This window comes from Theropithecus gelada, chromosome 5, assembly GCF_003255815.1.
Source record: "Theropithecus gelada isolate Dixy chromosome 5, Tgel_1.0, whole genome shotgun sequence".
In the NCBI taxonomy this organism is placed as follows: domain Eukaryota; kingdom Metazoa; phylum Chordata; class Mammalia; order Primates; family Cercopithecidae; genus Theropithecus; species Theropithecus gelada.
Window position 1 is genome coordinate 150212782 of NC_037672.1, and position 18981 is coordinate 150231762.

The following is an 18981-nucleotide window of genomic DNA, read 5'->3' on the forward strand; positions in this document are numbered from 1 at the left end:
AGATGTACTTTTAAGGTACTCTCCCATTCACTGGAGCAGGTTTGGCATCCCTACGCCCAGGCACTAAATGTTAGTAGTTACCCGCCCCCACACACACTGGTATAACAGCCACAGTGCCCCTTCACATTTCTAAATGCACACCCTACTACACCACGAGAGGGGTTGGTACCATTCCTTTGGCTGAGAGCCACTGCTAAAAAAATACATGTGGAATCGTCAGAGGCGTTTGAACCAGAGCAACTCCATCTTGAATAGGAGTCAGGTAAAATGAAGCTGAAACCTCCTGGGCTGCATTCCCAGATGGTTAAGGCATTCTAAGTCATAGGATGAGATAGGAGGTCGGCACAACATACAGACCTTGCTGATAAAACAGGTTGTAGTAAAGGAGCTGGCCCAAACCCACCAAAACCAAGATGGCCGCGAGAGTGACTTCTGGTCCTCCTCACTGTTACACTCCCACCAGCGCAGTGACAGTTTACAAATGCCATGGCAACGTTAGGAAGTTACCCTATATGATCGAAAAAGAGGAGGCATGAATAATCCACCGCTTGTTTAGCATATCATCAAGAAATAACCATATAAATGGGCAACCAGCAGCCCTTGGGGCTGCTCTGCCTATGGAGTAGCCGTTCTTTTATTCCTTTACTTTCTTTATAAACTTGCTTTTGCTTTGCACTATGGACTCGCCCTGAATTCTTTCTTGCCGGAGATCCAAGAACGCTCTCTTGGGGTCTGGATTGGGACTGCTTTCCAGTAACAGAATTCTTACGAACTAGAGCGTGACTAGGGAGGACAGAAGGTAGAAAATAATCAGGAAGCAGACGCCGGATTGTAAATTACCTTGTATGCCATCCTAAGATGTTTACTTTCTGGGATACATTTTCTTGAGCAGGGATAGGCAGACTGTATATAAAGTGCATTGGATTGAACTTGGCACATCATACAGGGTCAGTAAATACTGGATCACTATCTCTCATGCTCCTGCCAATCCCAATTTAGTAGCGTATATCCTCTTCTTATGCATAGGCACTGTCTGTATACTTCCCCAGTGCACAAATCATAGACTGACTGATGACAGTTTACCTCTAATCTCCATTCAGCTGGAGGGAAACAGTGGGGAGAGGCAAGACAGCTCCAAGAAGTCAATAAGGTGTGCAGTGGCTGTAATCCCAAGAATCTTGGGCTCTTCTCTGCCCTTGAGACCCCTCGAGTCCGACCACTTGAGACCACAATACGGGAAACTCCAACTCAGAAACATAACCAGCAGCCGCTATCACCATCTACATACCTGTTTTCAGGAAGTGCCAAGGAGATGATGCTTGGCACTTCGGTGGGGGCCTCCCACAGTTACCCAAGCCCCAACTTATAAACAGTTGGTTTCATTTGCCAAGACATACGTTAAAAACGAGGCTGCATTTTCCTATAATAAGCAGTATTATGTGTGTTTGTTAGATTCTGAGCCCCCAAAACCCATTTAACCCATATAGTAGTTAAGCCATGGTGGTGAGGGTATTCGAAACCCAGCTATCCTATGTAATGCTATTTCCAGGGAAGAGATATTCCCAATTCCAGGTAAAAGATCAGAAACAGATATCACCTGCATTTGTTCTACCTTTACCCCAGGCTTCAGCTATACTTAGGTATTACTCTCAGGTCCCATGAGCCATCTCATGCCTTTGACTGTGCTGCACTCAGTGCCTGAAATGCTCCGCACGCCTCCCTGGCCCTTCATATCCCTTCTGTGGGCACCTAGAGTATTTGCTTTCTCTTGCTGTTAAGCGTTTATCACTCTGAATTGCAATTGCCTGCTTACTAACCCATCTCCCACACTAGATTGTGATGTCCCTGAGGGCTCAGAAATATTAAATTCTTCTCTATATCCGCAGTGCCTACTCAGTGCTTGGAACACACAACACTCAACAAGTGTTCATTGGAATGAATGATTGAATGAGTAAGTTAACATCCTCTGGCTAGAAGCCCAGCAACAAGACCAAAGATCTCTCCCACTTCTCCACCTTCAGAGAACAGAGACCTGGTCTAGTTATAGGTCCCAAGACTTTGGGTTGACTGGAAGAAGAGAATGAGAGAGATCAGGAGAAAGAATGTGTTGGGGAGGGGTCAGCATTCGATGAATTTGGCTTTGGGATAGGCTTAGTAGCAGAATGAGAAGAAGAAAGGACTCCTGTCATAGTAAGTCAGACACCTGTCTGATGGCCTGTCTTAGAAAAAAGATATTGTAAAACTCAGTGGGGGTAGCCTGCTTCTAGTTTTAGGAGTTGGTCCTAATTAAACTGTAACTTCTAAAGCAGAACATATGTCCACACAAAACCTTGTACACAAATGTTTATAGCAGCACTGTTCGTAATGGCCAAAAAGTGGAAACAACCCAGTGTCCATCGGCTGATGAACAGATGAACAAAAGGTGCTAAATTCATGCAATGGAAAATCGTTCAGCCATACAAAAGAATGAAATACTGACACATGCTACCACATGGATGAACTTGGAAAACATTCTGCCAAGTGAAAAGAGCAAGACACACAAGACCACACGTTATATGATTCCAGTCCAGAACAGGGAAACCTTTAGCAACAGAAAGGTTTAGATTAGTGATTGCTTAAGACTCTGGGGATGTGATGTGGGAGGGAAGAGAGTGATAGCTAGAGTATTTAGTATAGCTAAAGAGTGATAGCTAAAGTGATAGCTAAAGAGTTGGATGTTTGTTTGTTTGTTTGTTTGTCTGAGGTGATGCAAATGTTCCAAAATTGGCTGTGGTAATAGTTGCCCACATCTATGAATATACTAAAAACCATTACATTGTACACTTTAAATGGGTGAATTGTATGGTATGTGAATTACAATTCAATGAAGCTTTAAAAAAAATCTGCAAAACTTCTAAAGCAGGGTGTTAACTGGGATTTTGAGAACTGTGTATCACCTAAAATGGCACGCCAAAATTGGCATGTATGTGCATTTCTGGGGTCTGTCAATTTTGCTGTTTTCTCTGTGATCCCCCTCCTCCTACTACCGCCAAAGGTGATCATCACTGCTCTGCAGAGCTGAGGCCCCTTCAAGGGCTCACTGTAATGCTTGACTGTGTGGAAAGAATGTGATAAATATTAATGTAATCAAATATGCAGATGCCCAGTTTTTTAAAATAAACATTATTAGCAATCCCTCTGAAACTAGTAACTAAACAAGGAATAGGATGCAATACTGTTCCCTGCCTTTATTGTTGTAGAAAAAAGAACGGTTGTGAATTCTATGCTGATATGTAAGATTTTTTATTCTAAACTATTATTTGTAATCTGGAGACCTAATCACTATTATATAGCTACTTGCTGATCATTTTTACATTATTAATACCTTTTAAAACTAAGTTTCATGACTTGACAGGAAATTAAGTCATGTTATTTGTCAAGTTTCTCAACTTTTAACTGAAAACTTCGTGATCAGAAAAAGAACAGGGTCTGGTTATCCCCGAATCAAAAAATGTACTATATGATTTTTCTCTGAATCATTAGAACCACAAAAAGCAGAGAAATGTCATTGCATGATTTGACTTTGTGGAACCATATTTTATCGACCCTGCCCTGGGTAAACACCAAGAGAGGAAAATTAGTAGGGGCTTGTGGAACTGGACTGTTTTGTTTGTTTGTTTGTTTCTTTGTTGCATTAAAAAAAAATTATGTGTTTCAAGCTACTTGAGACATCTAAGAAAATCAATCATCTCTCTTTCTAACAAGCAAGTGTGTGCTTTCACACTCACACAAAGCACTTCTCTAAATGTGAACTTTTCATTTTGAGGTACCATATGCCTTCTTCCTAGAATCTATTCTCACTGCGTTCACCGTTTGCGTCCCAGCACTCCCTCCGTCTGATCTGTAGCACTCCCTGTACCTGCCCCGGCTGCGTTGCGCGGAGACTGCACCGGTCGCCTCTCCCCTGGTTAATCCTGCAGTCACTTTCTGGTGATGGAGCCCAGCACGAGAGCATGGAAACAGCTGACTGCTGACTCAGAGGGAAAGCAAGCCACCCACGAATCTCATTGCAGCTCGCTGCTGCATCCCTATCCCATAATCCCTTGCCTGGTTTGCTGCAGTCTTTTCAACAGACGCTCAGTGAGAAAAAGATGTCCTGTAAGATCAAGACCGATTGGTGTGAATACTGAAGGGGGTCTTCCACTTATTAATGACCCAGAAACATTCCTGCGACTTTCCAGCCTTCTCTTATTTCCTCCATTTTTCTCTTCCTCTGTTCTGTGCATCAGCTGGCACATCACTACTTAGAGCAGAAGATATGCTGGGCTTCTGATGATGGCTGCACTGCATGGTAGGGAATTTTAACCAGTCTCTCTGCATGGTGCTTCCCAACTTGAGGTGTTAGCAGAAACGTGCGTTGTTCTTTTGGATTGCCGCGTAGCTGCAGCGACAGACTTGGGGAGCATTTGATTGCCTCGTTGATTAGTCTGTCTGTCTTCAGAAATGGGTAGGTCCTAAATGTTCAGACTGCTTAGCCAGGTGGGTAACTGATTTTTCCTGCTCTCTCGGTTCTTTTTTCTCCCTTCATCTCTCATGGCGATGCTGCATCCTCTGTAGCTGTAAAATAGAGACCCATTCTTTGCTTAAACAAAGGCACCAAATTAACAAGTATGGGGAGAAAGTCATGCAAGATTTTCTTATCAAGTTCTAATGTGATCTGACTAGATTTGTATTTTTACCAGTCTTTATTTTAGTGTGTATCTTGGCTTGTTTTAAACAGAAGAATTTTGCCCCCTGCATCTCTCTGTTGGGTGCAAACATGGAGATGAAATATTTAATTTGCAGGATTCCTTCCCCGCTGCCCCAGGGTGGAGGAGAACGTGCGACCCTCCCCCACTCTGTCCTCTATTAAAGAACCCTGGGGTTGAGTTCCATGGCTGGCAGTTACCATTGGAAACCCATTCATTCATAATGCATGACTCGACCCTCTGAATTCTGAATGCCATTGAGGGCCAGCAAACAAACATGTAGGAGATAATTTGTTTTTTTCTGACAATTTTTTTTCCTGCCTTTCAAGTACAGTCAAATCTGGGTGGAGCTCAATGATAGCATTAGACAGGAAAAAAAAAAAAAAAAAAAAAATCCTTGGGTTTTGGATTGGTCCTTAGGTTTGCTTCCTGAAACAGTGAGGATTATTTTTGTGTCAGAGCTTTTTCTACAAGTATGCCCCACCCTGTCATTATTCCTTCTTTTGGGGGGATAGGAGAGCGAGTAGCAAGGCTGTTTGTTTTAAATTAAAAATTGAGTGTTAATAAATGGATTTCTGAACCAAAAGATAAAATGGTTTTTTTGGTCTAATGCAAAAGATAGTTTCAATGTAATAGCTTTCAGAATGAAGTGTTTAAAAGATTGTTTCTCTAGCTTAGATCATGTTACAGCAGTTTTATTCCTTACGAAAATTTGTTTTAAAAGAAGGTTTTAAACTCCAGTATGTATGTAAGGAGAGCCATTTGTTCATGCAGAATTCTTCAAATGACTTATTAAGTGTTAGGATTCAGTTCTGCCTAGTGTGAATCTGTTTTCTGGTGTCTTTCATTATTTCAGGCACAGGCTTGAGTCCCACTGTTCCTAACCCACTGTAATGTTAAATAATGCACGCCCCTCCCGAGCAGCACACAATGAGAAGTTTCATGTGTGCTGTGGTATGAGAAAGCAGCTTTCGGATGCAGAGACATGAGTAGTAACCCTTCCTAAACCTTTAAGTGTTTCTGTCCAATTTTCTCATAGGAAGACACAAGCGATTTGCATTGGAAAGGTTAAAACACAGCTGAATGTAAAAATTTTCTCTGATAGAACATGCTGTTTCAAGATATACGAATGCGTGTATATAACCCACACATTTTTTAAAAGGAGACTAAAATCTATATACATTTTTTGCTATAGTTAATACTATAGTCCTGCAATGACTTGATTATTTTTTTGTTATAACAAAAGCTTCGTGGATTTTGTTGCTTGTGAAATAAAGTTAAAACACTCATTCTTTGTCTTACTAAGAAATGAAAATGTTCTTTATCTGGGTATCCTTAAGCATTAATTTCTACATACTTAGGCCTTTCTTTTATCTCTTTTTATTAGGTAGGGGAAAATCCCAAATATGTAGCAATTTTTAAGACTCCCTTTTGCCTCTTTTAATTATTTCTCTTATAAAACTAAGACTACCCAAATATTTTATATATTATTGAAATGTATAGAAGAGAAATACTTTTGAATTTTTAAAAATTTGCTGCCAAATTGTTTACTGTCGTAGTTTTTTCTTCAAAAAATGTGACTTGAATTACTTCTTACTACAGCAAAATGATGATTTGCACATACCTGTGATAGCCTTTTTCTTTAATCTCTGGTGCCATCTCTGTCCCTTTATTACTTATACAAAGGCTTTAGTTCAGAGTAGAATTTGCTCCATTATAGGGTTGGCTATTAGGGTTTTCTGAATATTTTTATTGTGCAGATGGTCTGAATTCAACGGATTAGATTTCCTCATAGAATTTGGAGCTTTAGATTGGACCAGAAAGTGAGAAAATAATGAGCCAAGTATTCAAATAGCATCATTGCAGGAAACAGATTTCTGCTTTTAGTATGCAAATCTTTCTATTCCCTTTTACTTTACCTCTTCTGTCTTCACATTCTCGACAGCCTCCATTTTTCCATTAAGTGCTTATATTATTAAACATTATTAATTTAAGTACTTAATTCTAATCAACAACAGAATTAAATAATGTGCTTCCTGTATACCAGGAGCAAAAAGGAGATTCCTATTATGTAGAGCTGTGTCTCTTAGTTGTGTTGTGAAATAATTTTCTCCTTTCCCGTCTTGCTAGTTTCTTCCAACCCCTAGAAAGGTACCAGCACTTAGCTCCCTTGCTGATCTCTACCTTTTTTGTGGTCCCAGAATACTTGACCTCTTTGTGTAGTCCCCAAGCAAAGCAAGGGAGGAGACCTGGCAAAGTGATGGATGTGGAGAGAGGAGACCCCAAGCATCTTGACTGTCCCAGAGTGCTGTGAGATGAATGTCTATTAGCCTGACCACTTAACATTCCACCACACAGACCCAGCTTGATCTTAACAATTGCTGCCAAAGGTGAGGCAATGGCGTTCTTTATATACTAAAGAAAGAGGTAGGGGGAATAATAAGGGGAAATATGTCTTCATGACATATCATAAAGACAAGTCTGGGGCTCAGCTTAAAAATCAGCTTCCATTGGGTAAAAACCAATTCATCTGAGGAAGCTGTCATACATCTGACTCTGAAAATAAGGAGAAAAAGAACCTTGGAGAGCTTGGACACACCCTGCCTGAAGACAAAAGTTAAAAGGGATGGCTTTTGAATGCCTTCCCCCCAAACACACACACACACACACACACACACACACATCATCATCATCATCATCATCATCATCATCAGGAAAGATAATGCATCTAGTCTTCTGATTTACAAAATGGCCCATCTGGGATAGAGGCTTGATTTAATGGAAATGGGTCACCCTGTTTTAATTTCACTAAAGATTGTCCTCTTTTCTTCTAATTGAGACCTCAGTAACAATCCAATTCAATTGCAGGCAAATGATAATAGGCTCATGATTTTAAACATTACAAATACCTTTTTCATCGTTTTAATTTATGCCACATGTTCTGGCAGGTACAGGGTAGCATATTGTGATTTATAGATAATCCAAATGGTTCAGGATTTCCTTTCTATAAATGTACGAGAAGATTTGTAATTGCTTGGAAAGCAGATGTTTGCATGTCTGCATGAGAACAATAAAAAATGGGCCGGGCCAGGCACAGTGACTCATGCCTGTAATCCCAGCATTTTAAGAGGCCAAGGCTGGCGGATTGCTTGAGCCCAGTGGTTCGAGACCAGCCTGGCCAATATGGTGAAACCCTGTCTCTACTAAAAATACAAAAATTAGCCGGGTGTGGTGGGGCACACCTGTAATCCCAGCTAGGCTGGAGGCTGAGGTAGGAGAATCACTTGAACCTGGGAGGTGGAGGTTGTGGTGAGCTGAGGTCACACCACTGTACTCCAACCTGGGAGACAGAGGGAGAATATGTCTTAGGGAGAGAAAAAGAAAAAGGCATCTTAATAAATAAATCCAACTACAGTGGCACCAAAGAGAAGCAATAACCCAGGAATACCATAAAATTAGACAGTAGGAATATAGTTGAGTATCTTTAGGATGATGTATAATCAAATATGTGACCTCTTACCCACAAATCACTTGTTAAAATTTTATTTTTCAGCAGAATCTTGGCCTCTGTTACCCTACCACATTCCCTAGAACAGGCAGACAAGATTTTGCCAGCTCCCTCCCCTTCTCAAGAAGAGTGATTTAACATTGGCTTTTCTCTGCCATTCTTTATTCCTGCTCTTTCTCACTGTGGTGTCAGCAATAAAGAGTCTGGATAGTTTTCTGATCTAAACGGTATAATTTGGGATGGAAATATGGTCTAAATCTTAGAATTGTGGACATAGGCATTTTTCTTTCATTTCAGCTTCTCCTATCAAGTTCTTTTGCATTCGGTGGTTAATTTCCACCAAATTGTAGGAGATTTGAGAAAGTGAGCCAGGAAAAACACCACAGATGATGTGAGGGAAGAAGCACTGGAGCCGGATTTTTGTATGCCCAAGGATTTTGTTATGTGATCATTGAATTGCTTTTCCCACAACAAGCTCTGTTTAGTTGGCAAGCCCCCATTAATAAGGGATTTATGTGCCAACCTTTTTAGGCTTTTTATTTCCATGCATATGTGTCTGTAATTGCCCAGTGGTTCTTCTTGCCCAGTGCACAGATACAGCCGATTTACCAAGACAACAGTATTGCAATAGAGAAAGAGTTTAATAAATGCAGAGCCAGCTAAGTGGAAGACTGGACTTTATTACTCAAATCAGACTTCCCCAAAATTCCAAGGCTAGGGTTTTTCAAGGGTAGTTTGGTGGGCAGGGGGCTAGGGAATGGGAAGTGTTGATTGCTTGGGTCAGGGATGAAATCATAGGCGGTTGAAGCCGTCTTCTGGCTGTCTTCACTTCCTGGATGGAATTACAAAACTCATGAAGCCAGCTTACTGCTCTGGGTGATGCCAGCTGGTCCCTCAGAATACAGGGTCTGAAAAATATCTCAAACACCAATCTTAGGTTTTACAATAGTGACTTTTTTTATTTTTTATTTTATTTATTTATTCAATAAAATCCAGACCCTGCACAATACAATAGTGATGTTATCTATAGGAGCAACTGGGGTGGGTAGGAATCTTGCTTCCCGTGGCTACAGGGCTCCTGACTGAACCATAATTCTAACCTTGTGGCTAATTTGTTAGTTTTTTGTTGTTGTTGTTTTTTTTGAGATAGAGTCTTGCTCTGTCGCCCAGGCTGGAGTGCAGTGGTGTGACTCTGCTCAATGCAAGCTCCGCCTCCCGGGTTCATGCCATCCTCCCGCCTCTGCCTCCTGAGTAGCTAGGACTACAGGCGCCCACCACCATGCTTGGCGAATTTTTTGTATTTTTAGTAGAAATGGGGTTTCACTGTATTAGCCAGGATGGTCTCGATCTCCTGACCTCGTGATCTGCCCGTCTTGGCCTCCCAAAGTGCTGGGATTACAGGTGTGAGCCACCGCGCCTGGTCTTATTTGTTAGTTTTATAAAGGTGGTTTTTATCCTGAGCAAGGAGGGGCTTGTTTCAGGAACGGGCTGTTATCATTCCTGTTTTAAAGTTAAACTATAAACTAAATTGCTCCCAAAGTTAGTTTGGCCTACATCCAGGAATAAACAAGGACAGCATGGAGGTTAGAAGGAAGATGGAGTCAGCTATGTCAGATTCCTTTCACTGTCATAGTTTTTGTATGCCAGATTTTTCTCACTGTCATAATTTTTGTGAAGGTGCTTTCATGTACTCAATAGTTCTGTTTCTTTTTCTGCATCTGTGAACATGTTAAAATATGTCACTAATGTTTACCCTCTGGATGATGGCTTATGTTGCTGAGCATTAGACTATCACATGGGAGGCTGGGCCTCCCAGGTGTTTCACGCCTGTAATCCCAGCACTTTGGGAGGCTGAAGCAAGAGGATCACTTGAGCCCAAGAGTCCAAAACCAGCTGAGCAACATAGTGGGACACCTTCTCTGCAAAAAATACAAAAATTAGCTGGGCATGGTGGTGCCCACTTGTGGTTGCAGCTACTTGGGAGGCTGAGGTGGGACTCTCACTTGAGCCTTGGAGGTGGAGGTTGCAGTGGGCTGTGATCACGTCACTGCACTGCAGTGGGCTGTGATCACGTCACTCAGACTCTCTGGCTGAGTGACAGAGAGAGACCCTGTCTTAAAAAGAAAAAAGAAGACTATCACATAGGGAAGCAGGTAATGTCCGAGGTCAGATGCAAACATTCAGATGACCAGCAACAACCATACTCTTTATCATGGAATTCAGCAAGTGCTGCTCTTTGCTGCTGCTGTGAATAAGTCCATTTCCATGTTATATTTTGCTAGTTTGATTCATTCAAAAATAATGTTTACTATGTTCCAGGACCCTTCTAGGTGCTGGAACTACTGCAGTGAATAGTCAGACACAAATCCGTGCCCTTGTGGGCCTTACATTCTAGGGGGAGAGCGGAGACGATATCAAAAATATATAAATTGCATAGTATGTCGGAAGGCTTAGTGCCAGCAGCTATAACAAAAATGCCATAGATTGGATGACTTAAACAAAAAGAATGTATTGTTTCACAGTCCTAGAGGTTAGGAAATCTGAGATCAGGGTGCCAGCATGGTGGGTTCTAGTGAGGCCCTTTTCTGGCTTTATAGGCAGATGGCCCACATGGCAAAGAGCGGACAGAGTGGGAAAGCAGTCCCCCTCTTATCTCCTCTTACAGGGGCACTGATCCCCTCATAAGGGCTCTACCCTGATGACCTAAGCACCTCCCAAAGGCCTCACCTCCTGATCCCATCACGCTGGGGGTTAGGGCTTCAACATATGAATTTGGGAGGGACACAGACATGGGATCTGTAACAGGAGGTGACCAGTGCTATGGAGAAAAACCAAGCAACGACCGGGGATAGCAGTGCTAGGTAACTGGTGGCAAGATGCAGTTTTGAACAGAATGGTTGGAGTGAGCAGGTGACACTGAGCTGGACAAAGGGGAGTGAGCTTCTTTGTAAGGGGTCTTGCTGTTTGTTTTCCACAGACAGGGAACCTCGGCTAGTCATCCATATGAAAACTCTCATTGGCTAAGGTCAATGTCAGACTAATGTTGACCATTTGTATTATTTTAAAGTGGTTCTTTCTGCCTTTGCTACCATTTCCTTTCTACTGGCTTTTTGTCAATGTGTCTGATGTTAGTTCCTACATCCAAAAGCATTCGGGCTTCTTTACAGGCAAAGTCCACCCCAGGCATGTTTTCACACGGATCCCTTCAGAAGTTAGTTTTGCAACTCTCCAGCATTTAGAAGAGCAGTTCTATATTCTGATCTCTTTCATTATAGTGCACTGACTTCCACTGGTTATGTAGGTAAGAAGGGTCTCTGACAATTTAGAAAGCAAGATGGGTAAGGAGACCAGCAAAGCATCTAGATGAAACATTTGTTGCTTTTTTAATCAAGGAGACCAGAAACTGTGGTAGTGCCCCAACTCATTGATTGAAGGCTATTGTATATTGAGTGTATTCCTCATGGCATATTCGGACTGATTCAGACTTCCCACAGTGCCTATTAGCTCATTCTGTGCCTCAGTTCTTCTGAGCACATGGTCCCATTAGGAGCAGTCAAATTTTCTTCCTAGTGCCGGTATCCAGGGAAGGATATTATCCTGGCAAATTTGGGGATCTTTGGGGATTGGAAAACTTTTGTGTTGATTCTGGGAGTTCTAAAAATCCAGATGCCTTCAACAGGTCACTCGTGACAGATCTGTGATACTGTCATGATTTTAAATTAGTGTTAATGAGTAAACTTAATTAATTTACCATGCAAATTAATAATACTACAATACAGAGACTTGCTCTCACCCACTACAATAATTATCAGAAAGTTAGAATGAAATGTTTTCATTTTCGGCTTTAGAGCACAAAATATTGGCTCAAGAAATTTCATTTAGTCAATGTATATCATTTGATTAAAACAAATTTTTTTCTTGCCCCAAATCCAAAATTGTAAGGTTAAAAAAAAGGAGTAAAATTCAGTATGATGCTTTCTCTCTGCTTTTTTCAATACCCAGCATGGCTCTGATTATTTCAAAGGGTACTATGAAAAATTTCAAAAGCTATTCAAAATAAAATTATTTTTAACTGATTTCAATGGAAAAGTTTAACATTTTTTTAAAGAAAATATGGAACACTTCACAAATTTGCATGCCATTCTTGCTCAGGGGCAATATTTTCTGTATCGTTCAAATTTCAGTGCCGCCAAAGTGAGCACGCTTGCCATTTTTACTAGTTACACACATACACACACTCTCTCTAGTGAAGTGTTAAACTTACATCATTGATTTATCAGATAAGGCAGAAAACTTGAAATCTGACCTTTCTGATTCATTGATTTTACTAAATGACCTTGGGCCAGTCATTTAAACCCTGAGCATTGGTTTTGATTAAGACAGACAAGTCCATTCCTCCCCTAGTCTGATGTCATAGGGATGTGGTTAAGAAAACAGACAGGCTCCCAACATTTTGAGCCCCTGAGAGATGAGCTACTTTAGAGAAACACTCTATGGAAAGTCTAGCAGATAATGGTGGCTGATTGGATGTCATACCTACACGTTTAACTATGCAATGAGTTCTGTCTGAATGTGTCACTCTTGTATAGCAGGTGCTTCACAAGGTTCTATATGTTATTTTATTTTATTGTTTTATTTTGAGTCAGAGTCTCATTCTGTCACCCAGGCTGGAGTGCAGGGGCATGCTAACGGCTCATTGCAGCCTTGACCTCCTGAGCTCAAGCAATCCTCCCACCTCAGCCTCCTGAGCAGCTGGGACTATATATGTGTGCCACCATGCCTGGCTAATTTTTTTTTGAGACAGAGTCTCGCTCTGTCACCAGGCTGGAGTGTAGTGGCACGATCTGTGCTCACTGCAACCTCCGCCTCCCAGGTTCAAGCAATTCTCCTGCCTCAGCCTCCTGAGTAGCTGGGACTACAGGTGTGTGCCACCACGCCCAGCTAATTTTTATATTTTTGGTAGAGATGGAGTTTTACCATGTTGACCAGGATGGTCTTGATCTCTTGACCTTGATATCTACCCACCTCGGCCTCCCAAAGTGCTGGGATTACAGGTGTGAGCCACTGCGCCCGACCTTTTTTTTGGTATTTTTTTGTAGAGATGGGGATTCACCATGTTGCCCAGGCTGCTCTTGAACTCCTGGGCTCAAGTGATCTGTTCACCTGAACTCCCAAAGTGCTGGGATTACAGGCGTGAGAGATGGCACCCAGCCTGTTTTTAAAATCATACTCTTTAATGAACTTATCTAAAAGGTACAGAGTTGGAAAATGGGTGTGTCATGGTTGTAACTATACTCATATGTATAAACAGAATTTTCTGGTTTTTTTTTTTTTTTAGGCTAGTCAAGTGAAGCAGTGGGAGTAGAGAAGGAGCAACAAAATCTGTAACTGGTTGTGATCAGTTATCTGTAAACACCACTGCACTTGGACCAGCCAGCAGCCGAATTTTCCTGATAAAAGTTGATAACGCTTTTCAAAAATTCGGTGACTTGGTAGGAAGGAGAACTATTATTTATATTTGGAAAAGAATGTTTTCTTTAGAAAATATAGAAGTGTTACTTCTGTAAATATGGAGTATTTCCAAGCTGTAAAAACAGGCACCAGGCCAAGTTAAAGTGTCATATGTAAACCAAGCTTCTGTAGTGCAGCCTTTTTAAAACACAAGGTCAAGGGCAGTGTTGTGGTTTAAGTAGTGAAAAGGCCATGGGTTTTAGAGACATATACTCCTTGAGTTTGCATTCTGGTAAACTTCTTGACTGAGCCTGTTTTGTTTCTTTTAATCTGTAGAATAAGAATAATAGTATGACCCCTCATGCCTGTAATCCTAGCACTTTGGGAGGCTGAAGAGGGTAGATCACGAGGTCAGGAGATCGAGACCATCCTAGCTAACACGGCGAAACCCCGTCTCTACTAAAAAATACAAAAAATTAGCTGGGTGTGGTGGCGGGCGCCTGTAGTCCCAGCTACTCGGAAGGCTGAGGCAGGAGAATGGCATGAACCCGGGAGGCGGAGCTTGCAGTGAGCCAAGATCACACCACTGCACTCCAGCCTGGGTGGCAAAGCGAGACTCCATCTCAAAAAATAATAATAATAAATAATAAAGAATAATATGACCTCCTGCCCAGGGTCATATTAAATATTAAACCTCTTTTCTTTCTTTCTTTCCCTTTATTTCCTTCCTTCCTTCTTTCTCTTTCTTTTTCTTTTGCTTCCTTTCTTCTTTCTTTTCTTTCTTCCCTTTCTTTCTTTTGTAACCACCCAACGGGTTCACCTTGCCTGCTGCCTAGACAGAGCCAATTTATCAAGACAGGGGATTGCAATGGAGAAAGAGTAACTCACTCAGAGCCAGCTGTGCAGGAGACCAGAGTTTTATTATTACTCAAACCAGTTGGATCAGAGTTTTTAAAGATAATTTGGCAGGTAGGGGCTGGGAAAGTGGGGAGTGTTGACTGGTCAGGTTGGAGATGGAATCATAGAGGAGTCAAAGTGGGGTTTTCTTGCTGTCTTCTGCTCCTGGGTGGGATCACAGAGCTGGTTGAGCCAGATTACGGGTCTGGGTGGTGTCAGTTGATCTACTGAGTGCAGGCTCTGCAAAACATCTCAAGTACTGATCTTTGGTTTTACAATAGTGTTGTTATCCCGAAGAGCAATTTGGGGAGGTTCAGACTCTTGCAGCCAGAGGCTGCATGGCCCCTAAACCTTAATTTCTAATCTTGTAGCTAATTTGTTAGTCCTACAAAGGCAGACTGGTCCTCAGGCAAAAAGGGTCTTTTTGGAAAAGTGCTATTATCAATTTTGTTTCAGAGTCAAACTATAAACTCAATTCCTTCCCAAGGTTAGTTTAACCTATGCCCAGGAATGAACAAGGACAGCTTAAAAGTTAGAAGCAAGATGGAGCCAGTTAGGTCTGATCTCTTTCACTGCCGTAATTTTCTCAGTTATAGTTTTTGCAAAGGCAGTTTCACTTTCTCCCTCTTTTATTTTCTTTTTGTTAAAGAGTATTTCCATAGGGAATTAGAGGGCTCTGGAAGCCTTACCAAATATTTAGAAGACGAAAAGGTAAATTTTAGCTCAGCCTTGGTTTATGCCTTTGGTGTAGAAGCCAGAAATTCTTTAAGGTGGTAAAAGAAGCTGTGTTTTGTGTTGTAACTTTTTCCTCTCTTGTGCTCTCAAACTCTCTGCTGTCTTCTCTTTCTCTGTTGCCCTCTTCTGAGTCTCCTTTCCTGGCATGATCCCTAACATTTTGAAACCTGCTCTGAATTAATTCACTTCACCAGGTCTTCCAAATGCCCAGACATGAATACCAACAGATATTTCTTTTAAATTATAGGGAACACCTCTAGCCTTGTCCCTGCCCCATAGCAAATATATTTTAGTTTCAAATCTATAAACTTTTAGTCCTAAAGAAGACACTCTGAACCATATACAAAGTTTTTAATTAAAATTCCAATTATCACCCCCATGCATATTAATAGCATGTAGGGGAGGAAAAACTTTTATTCTGCCCTCCTAGAGTATGTACCTAGGGTCTATAAATTAAAGTGACAAAAGACAGATTAACAGGAGAAAAAGGCATACACTTTTTTGATACTATTTTTAATTTTACGTTGTCAAGGGCTTCACAACCTCCTCTTTGGGTTTTACATACCATTTGGACAAAGGACAATATATTGTGGAGAACTGCCTAGACAAAAGAAAGAGGGGTTTGGACTCCTGGGGCAGTAATTTTTGGAATGTGTGGTAGATAAGGTTTGTTTAGTAAGATCATTTTGCAAGATCATCTCCATGCAGTCTTCAGTGTTTAAGAGACTTCTCTTCCTGGCTCCGGAGAGAGAGACACCTTTACAAATGGAAATTTCCTTTACAAAAGAGAAATTTATGCCCCGCTTTTAGGCAGATGAGGAAGGGCAGAGAGGTCCTCTTCTGTCTGTTCTTTCTATATAGCTTTCAGCTCAAAATAATCCTTATATCAAAGTGACATATTTTAGTGTGACACAGTCCAACCTCTTCAACTACAATAGTTGGAAAAACATATTCAATTTTAATAAGAATATAAAAGGTAAATATATGTTTAAATATAGTCATGGCTAAAGGCATAAGCAGACATAGCTATATAAAGTATTTATCCCCTTAGTCACCACTGCTTTGAAACCCAGCAAACATACCTCTTTGTACAACACGCCATCTTTTAATTTGTTTTGTTTGCGTGGCGAACATGTGAGGATTTTATTGATTTACAAAACAAACAACAGGGAGCTCACTGTACTCCTATAGCAATAAGGGTTGGCTTATTGGTCATTTTGAGGTCACTAATGTTGACTTCTACCTTAATTTATAACACAATGCTTACGGTGAAAGAGCCAGTAATTGACTTGTTCATACAGATCATTATATATTTTTCTGTTTTGATTTTCTGTCTGACAGCAGCAGCGTGCAGGGTCAAAGACAGCCGGCCCCCCATGTCAGTGGTCTAGGATGGCCAGTGAAGGCACCAACATCCCAAGTCCTGTGGTGCGCCAGATTGACAAGCAGTTTCTGATTTGCAGTATATGCCTGGAACGGTACAAGAATCCCAAGGTTCTCCCCTGTCTGCACACTTTCTGCGAGAGGTAAGCCTCCTTTGTGCTTGGAGAAGGGAGTTTCACAGGCTGACCTCCTACAACCTACTGCAAGATTCTTTCCCAGAATCTACAGTTACCTTTGAGAGAAAACTAATCTCTTGTGCCTTTGCCAGACATTGAAAAACGGAATCATGAGTTGCAAATAATTTACTTTATTTCAAACCATTATAAGCAGGAGAAAGCAATCTAGTAACTACTGATTCATTTACACAAGAGATGGAGCATTAAATAAGAATGTTAAGTTGAAAAATCTTTTAAAACTTCCCTTTGTTCTTTGTGAAACAGTTTTTGTCCACAGCAGATCCCTACAGAGGGTCTTTGAGAGTCAATTAAAAAAAATCTATCGTTTCCTCCCATATAACAAATCAGGTAAAACATCTGCATATATGAGTGGTTACTTCAAAGGGTATAGCTTCTTTTCCAAAGATTCTTCAGACACATATTAATGTCACATTTGAATGCTATGATGTTTTAGATAAAGAAAAAAAATATATATATTAAATAAATTACCTGACTATGTAATTTGTTATATGTGAAAACAGACTTCCTTATTTATCTTCTTGATAGAGTATTTGCTTTTGGAGAGGGGCGTTAATCAGTTATCAAAATATACTTTTACTCCATTATTTAACTTACCATGTAAGTATAAGTTTGTTAGTAATTAGTTTATCTTACTTATAAGTATTTCCCTAGTGAAGTTATATATCTTTCTTAAAAATAAATATGGTAATTATGTTTTATAGCATTTTGTTAAATACATTTTTATCATTATTTAATATACATACTGAAAATGCTTTACTTCCTATGATAGAACTGGAAATCAGTATTTCAAATGGCTTCAAATCTATGCCGATTACCCAAATATCTGATTTAACATGTCTTTATTATCTGACTGACCATTTTTTGAGTTGATTTACTTTGCAAGGTTCAATTGCAAAAGAATAACCATATCCTTCATGGTGGTGATGGATGGAAGGAGAAGGTAGATTTGTTACTAGTAGTTGTGGCTTTTTGTTTGTTTGGGGTTGTGTGGGGTTTTGTGTGTGTGCGTGTGCTTGCGTATATGGGTTTTAGTTTGTTTTAGTGGTGGTATATAGAGCACTTTTTATTTTATTCATTTTATACTTTGGCTTAAGTGCTTGGTAATTCATATTCCAAAAATAATTAGAGTGTGATTCCTCCATCCCCTTAATAGGTACACCTAAAACATGAATACCAGCTAATCGTTCATATGTCCCTGGGCACACATGATAAGATGGTTTCCTGACGTGCAGCAGTCAGCATAGCTTGGCAGACACTCTCCATAGAAGTGCGTTCAGAGGCACTCAGTCTGAGCTTGGCAGAATTGCCCCATATCCCAGGATTCAGTGTCCAGCCTATCTATTATTTGGGTCCTACTCCCTCACCCTGACAGGTGAGAAACAACACTCTGGCTGCCCTAGGTCTGCCCCTGCTATCTTCTTCAGGGGTCTAGCCCAACCTACTCCCACTCCCCATCCAATAGCTAGTGGTGGAGATTTGCGAGATCCTGCTACAGCAAGTTCTTACAGAATGCTCTGTGTTAAAATTGTTCCAGCCTCATGCATGTTGAGATGATTTCCTCTTCTTTTATATTTTATTTTATTTGTTTATTATTTATTTACTTATTTTGAGACACGATCTCACTCTGTCACTCAGTCTAGAGTGCAGTGGCACAATCACAGTTCACTGCAGCCTCAATTTCCCAGGCTCCAGAGATCTTCCCACCTCACCTTCTTGAGTAGTTGGGACCACAGGTGCACACCACCATGCCTGACTATAGAGACAGGGCTTCTCCATGTTGCCTAGGCTGGTCTCAAACTCCTGAGCTCAAGCAATCCAACTGCCTCGGCCTCCCAAAGTGTTGGGCTTACAGGTGTGAGCCACTGCGTCCAGCTGAGAAGATTTCTGTTTGAAGGTGTTGAAGGTGCTGGCAACTTTCCTTAAAATTTTTGAGACAGAGTCTTGCTCTGTCACCAGGCTGGAGTGCAGTGGCATGATCTCAGCTCACCGCAACTTCCGCCTCCTGGGTTCAAGTGATTCTCCTGCCTCAGCCTTCCAAGTAGCTGGGACTACAGGCATGCGCAACCATGCCCAGCTAATTTTT

The 18981-nt window shown here is 41.0% G+C and overlaps 1 protein-coding gene and 1 pseudogene across 5 annotated transcripts in view; one reads left to right on the forward strand and one right to left on the reverse strand.

Moving 5' to 3' along the window:
• Nucleotides 1–18981, forward strand: part of TRIM2 (tripartite motif containing 2) — a 188042-nt gene that overhangs the window by 101923 nt on the left and 67138 nt on the right. For 2 of the 5 annotated variants that reach the window (XM_025386756.1, XM_025386753.1), the window contains exon 2: nt 16660–16844. Coding sequence is in view for 4 of the 5 variants with exons in the window: in XM_025386753.1 (XP_025242538.1) it covers nt 16711–16844 (134 nt within the window). In the remaining variant the exon portion in view is untranslated. Of the gene's footprint in view, nt 1–3971; nt 4331–16659; nt 16845–18981 lie in introns of those variants that run through there. The other 3 variants (XM_025386751.1, XM_025386752.1, XM_025386754.1) reach the window with 3 other exon arrangements.
• Nucleotides 12343–12437, reverse strand: LOC112625578 (annotated as a pseudogene).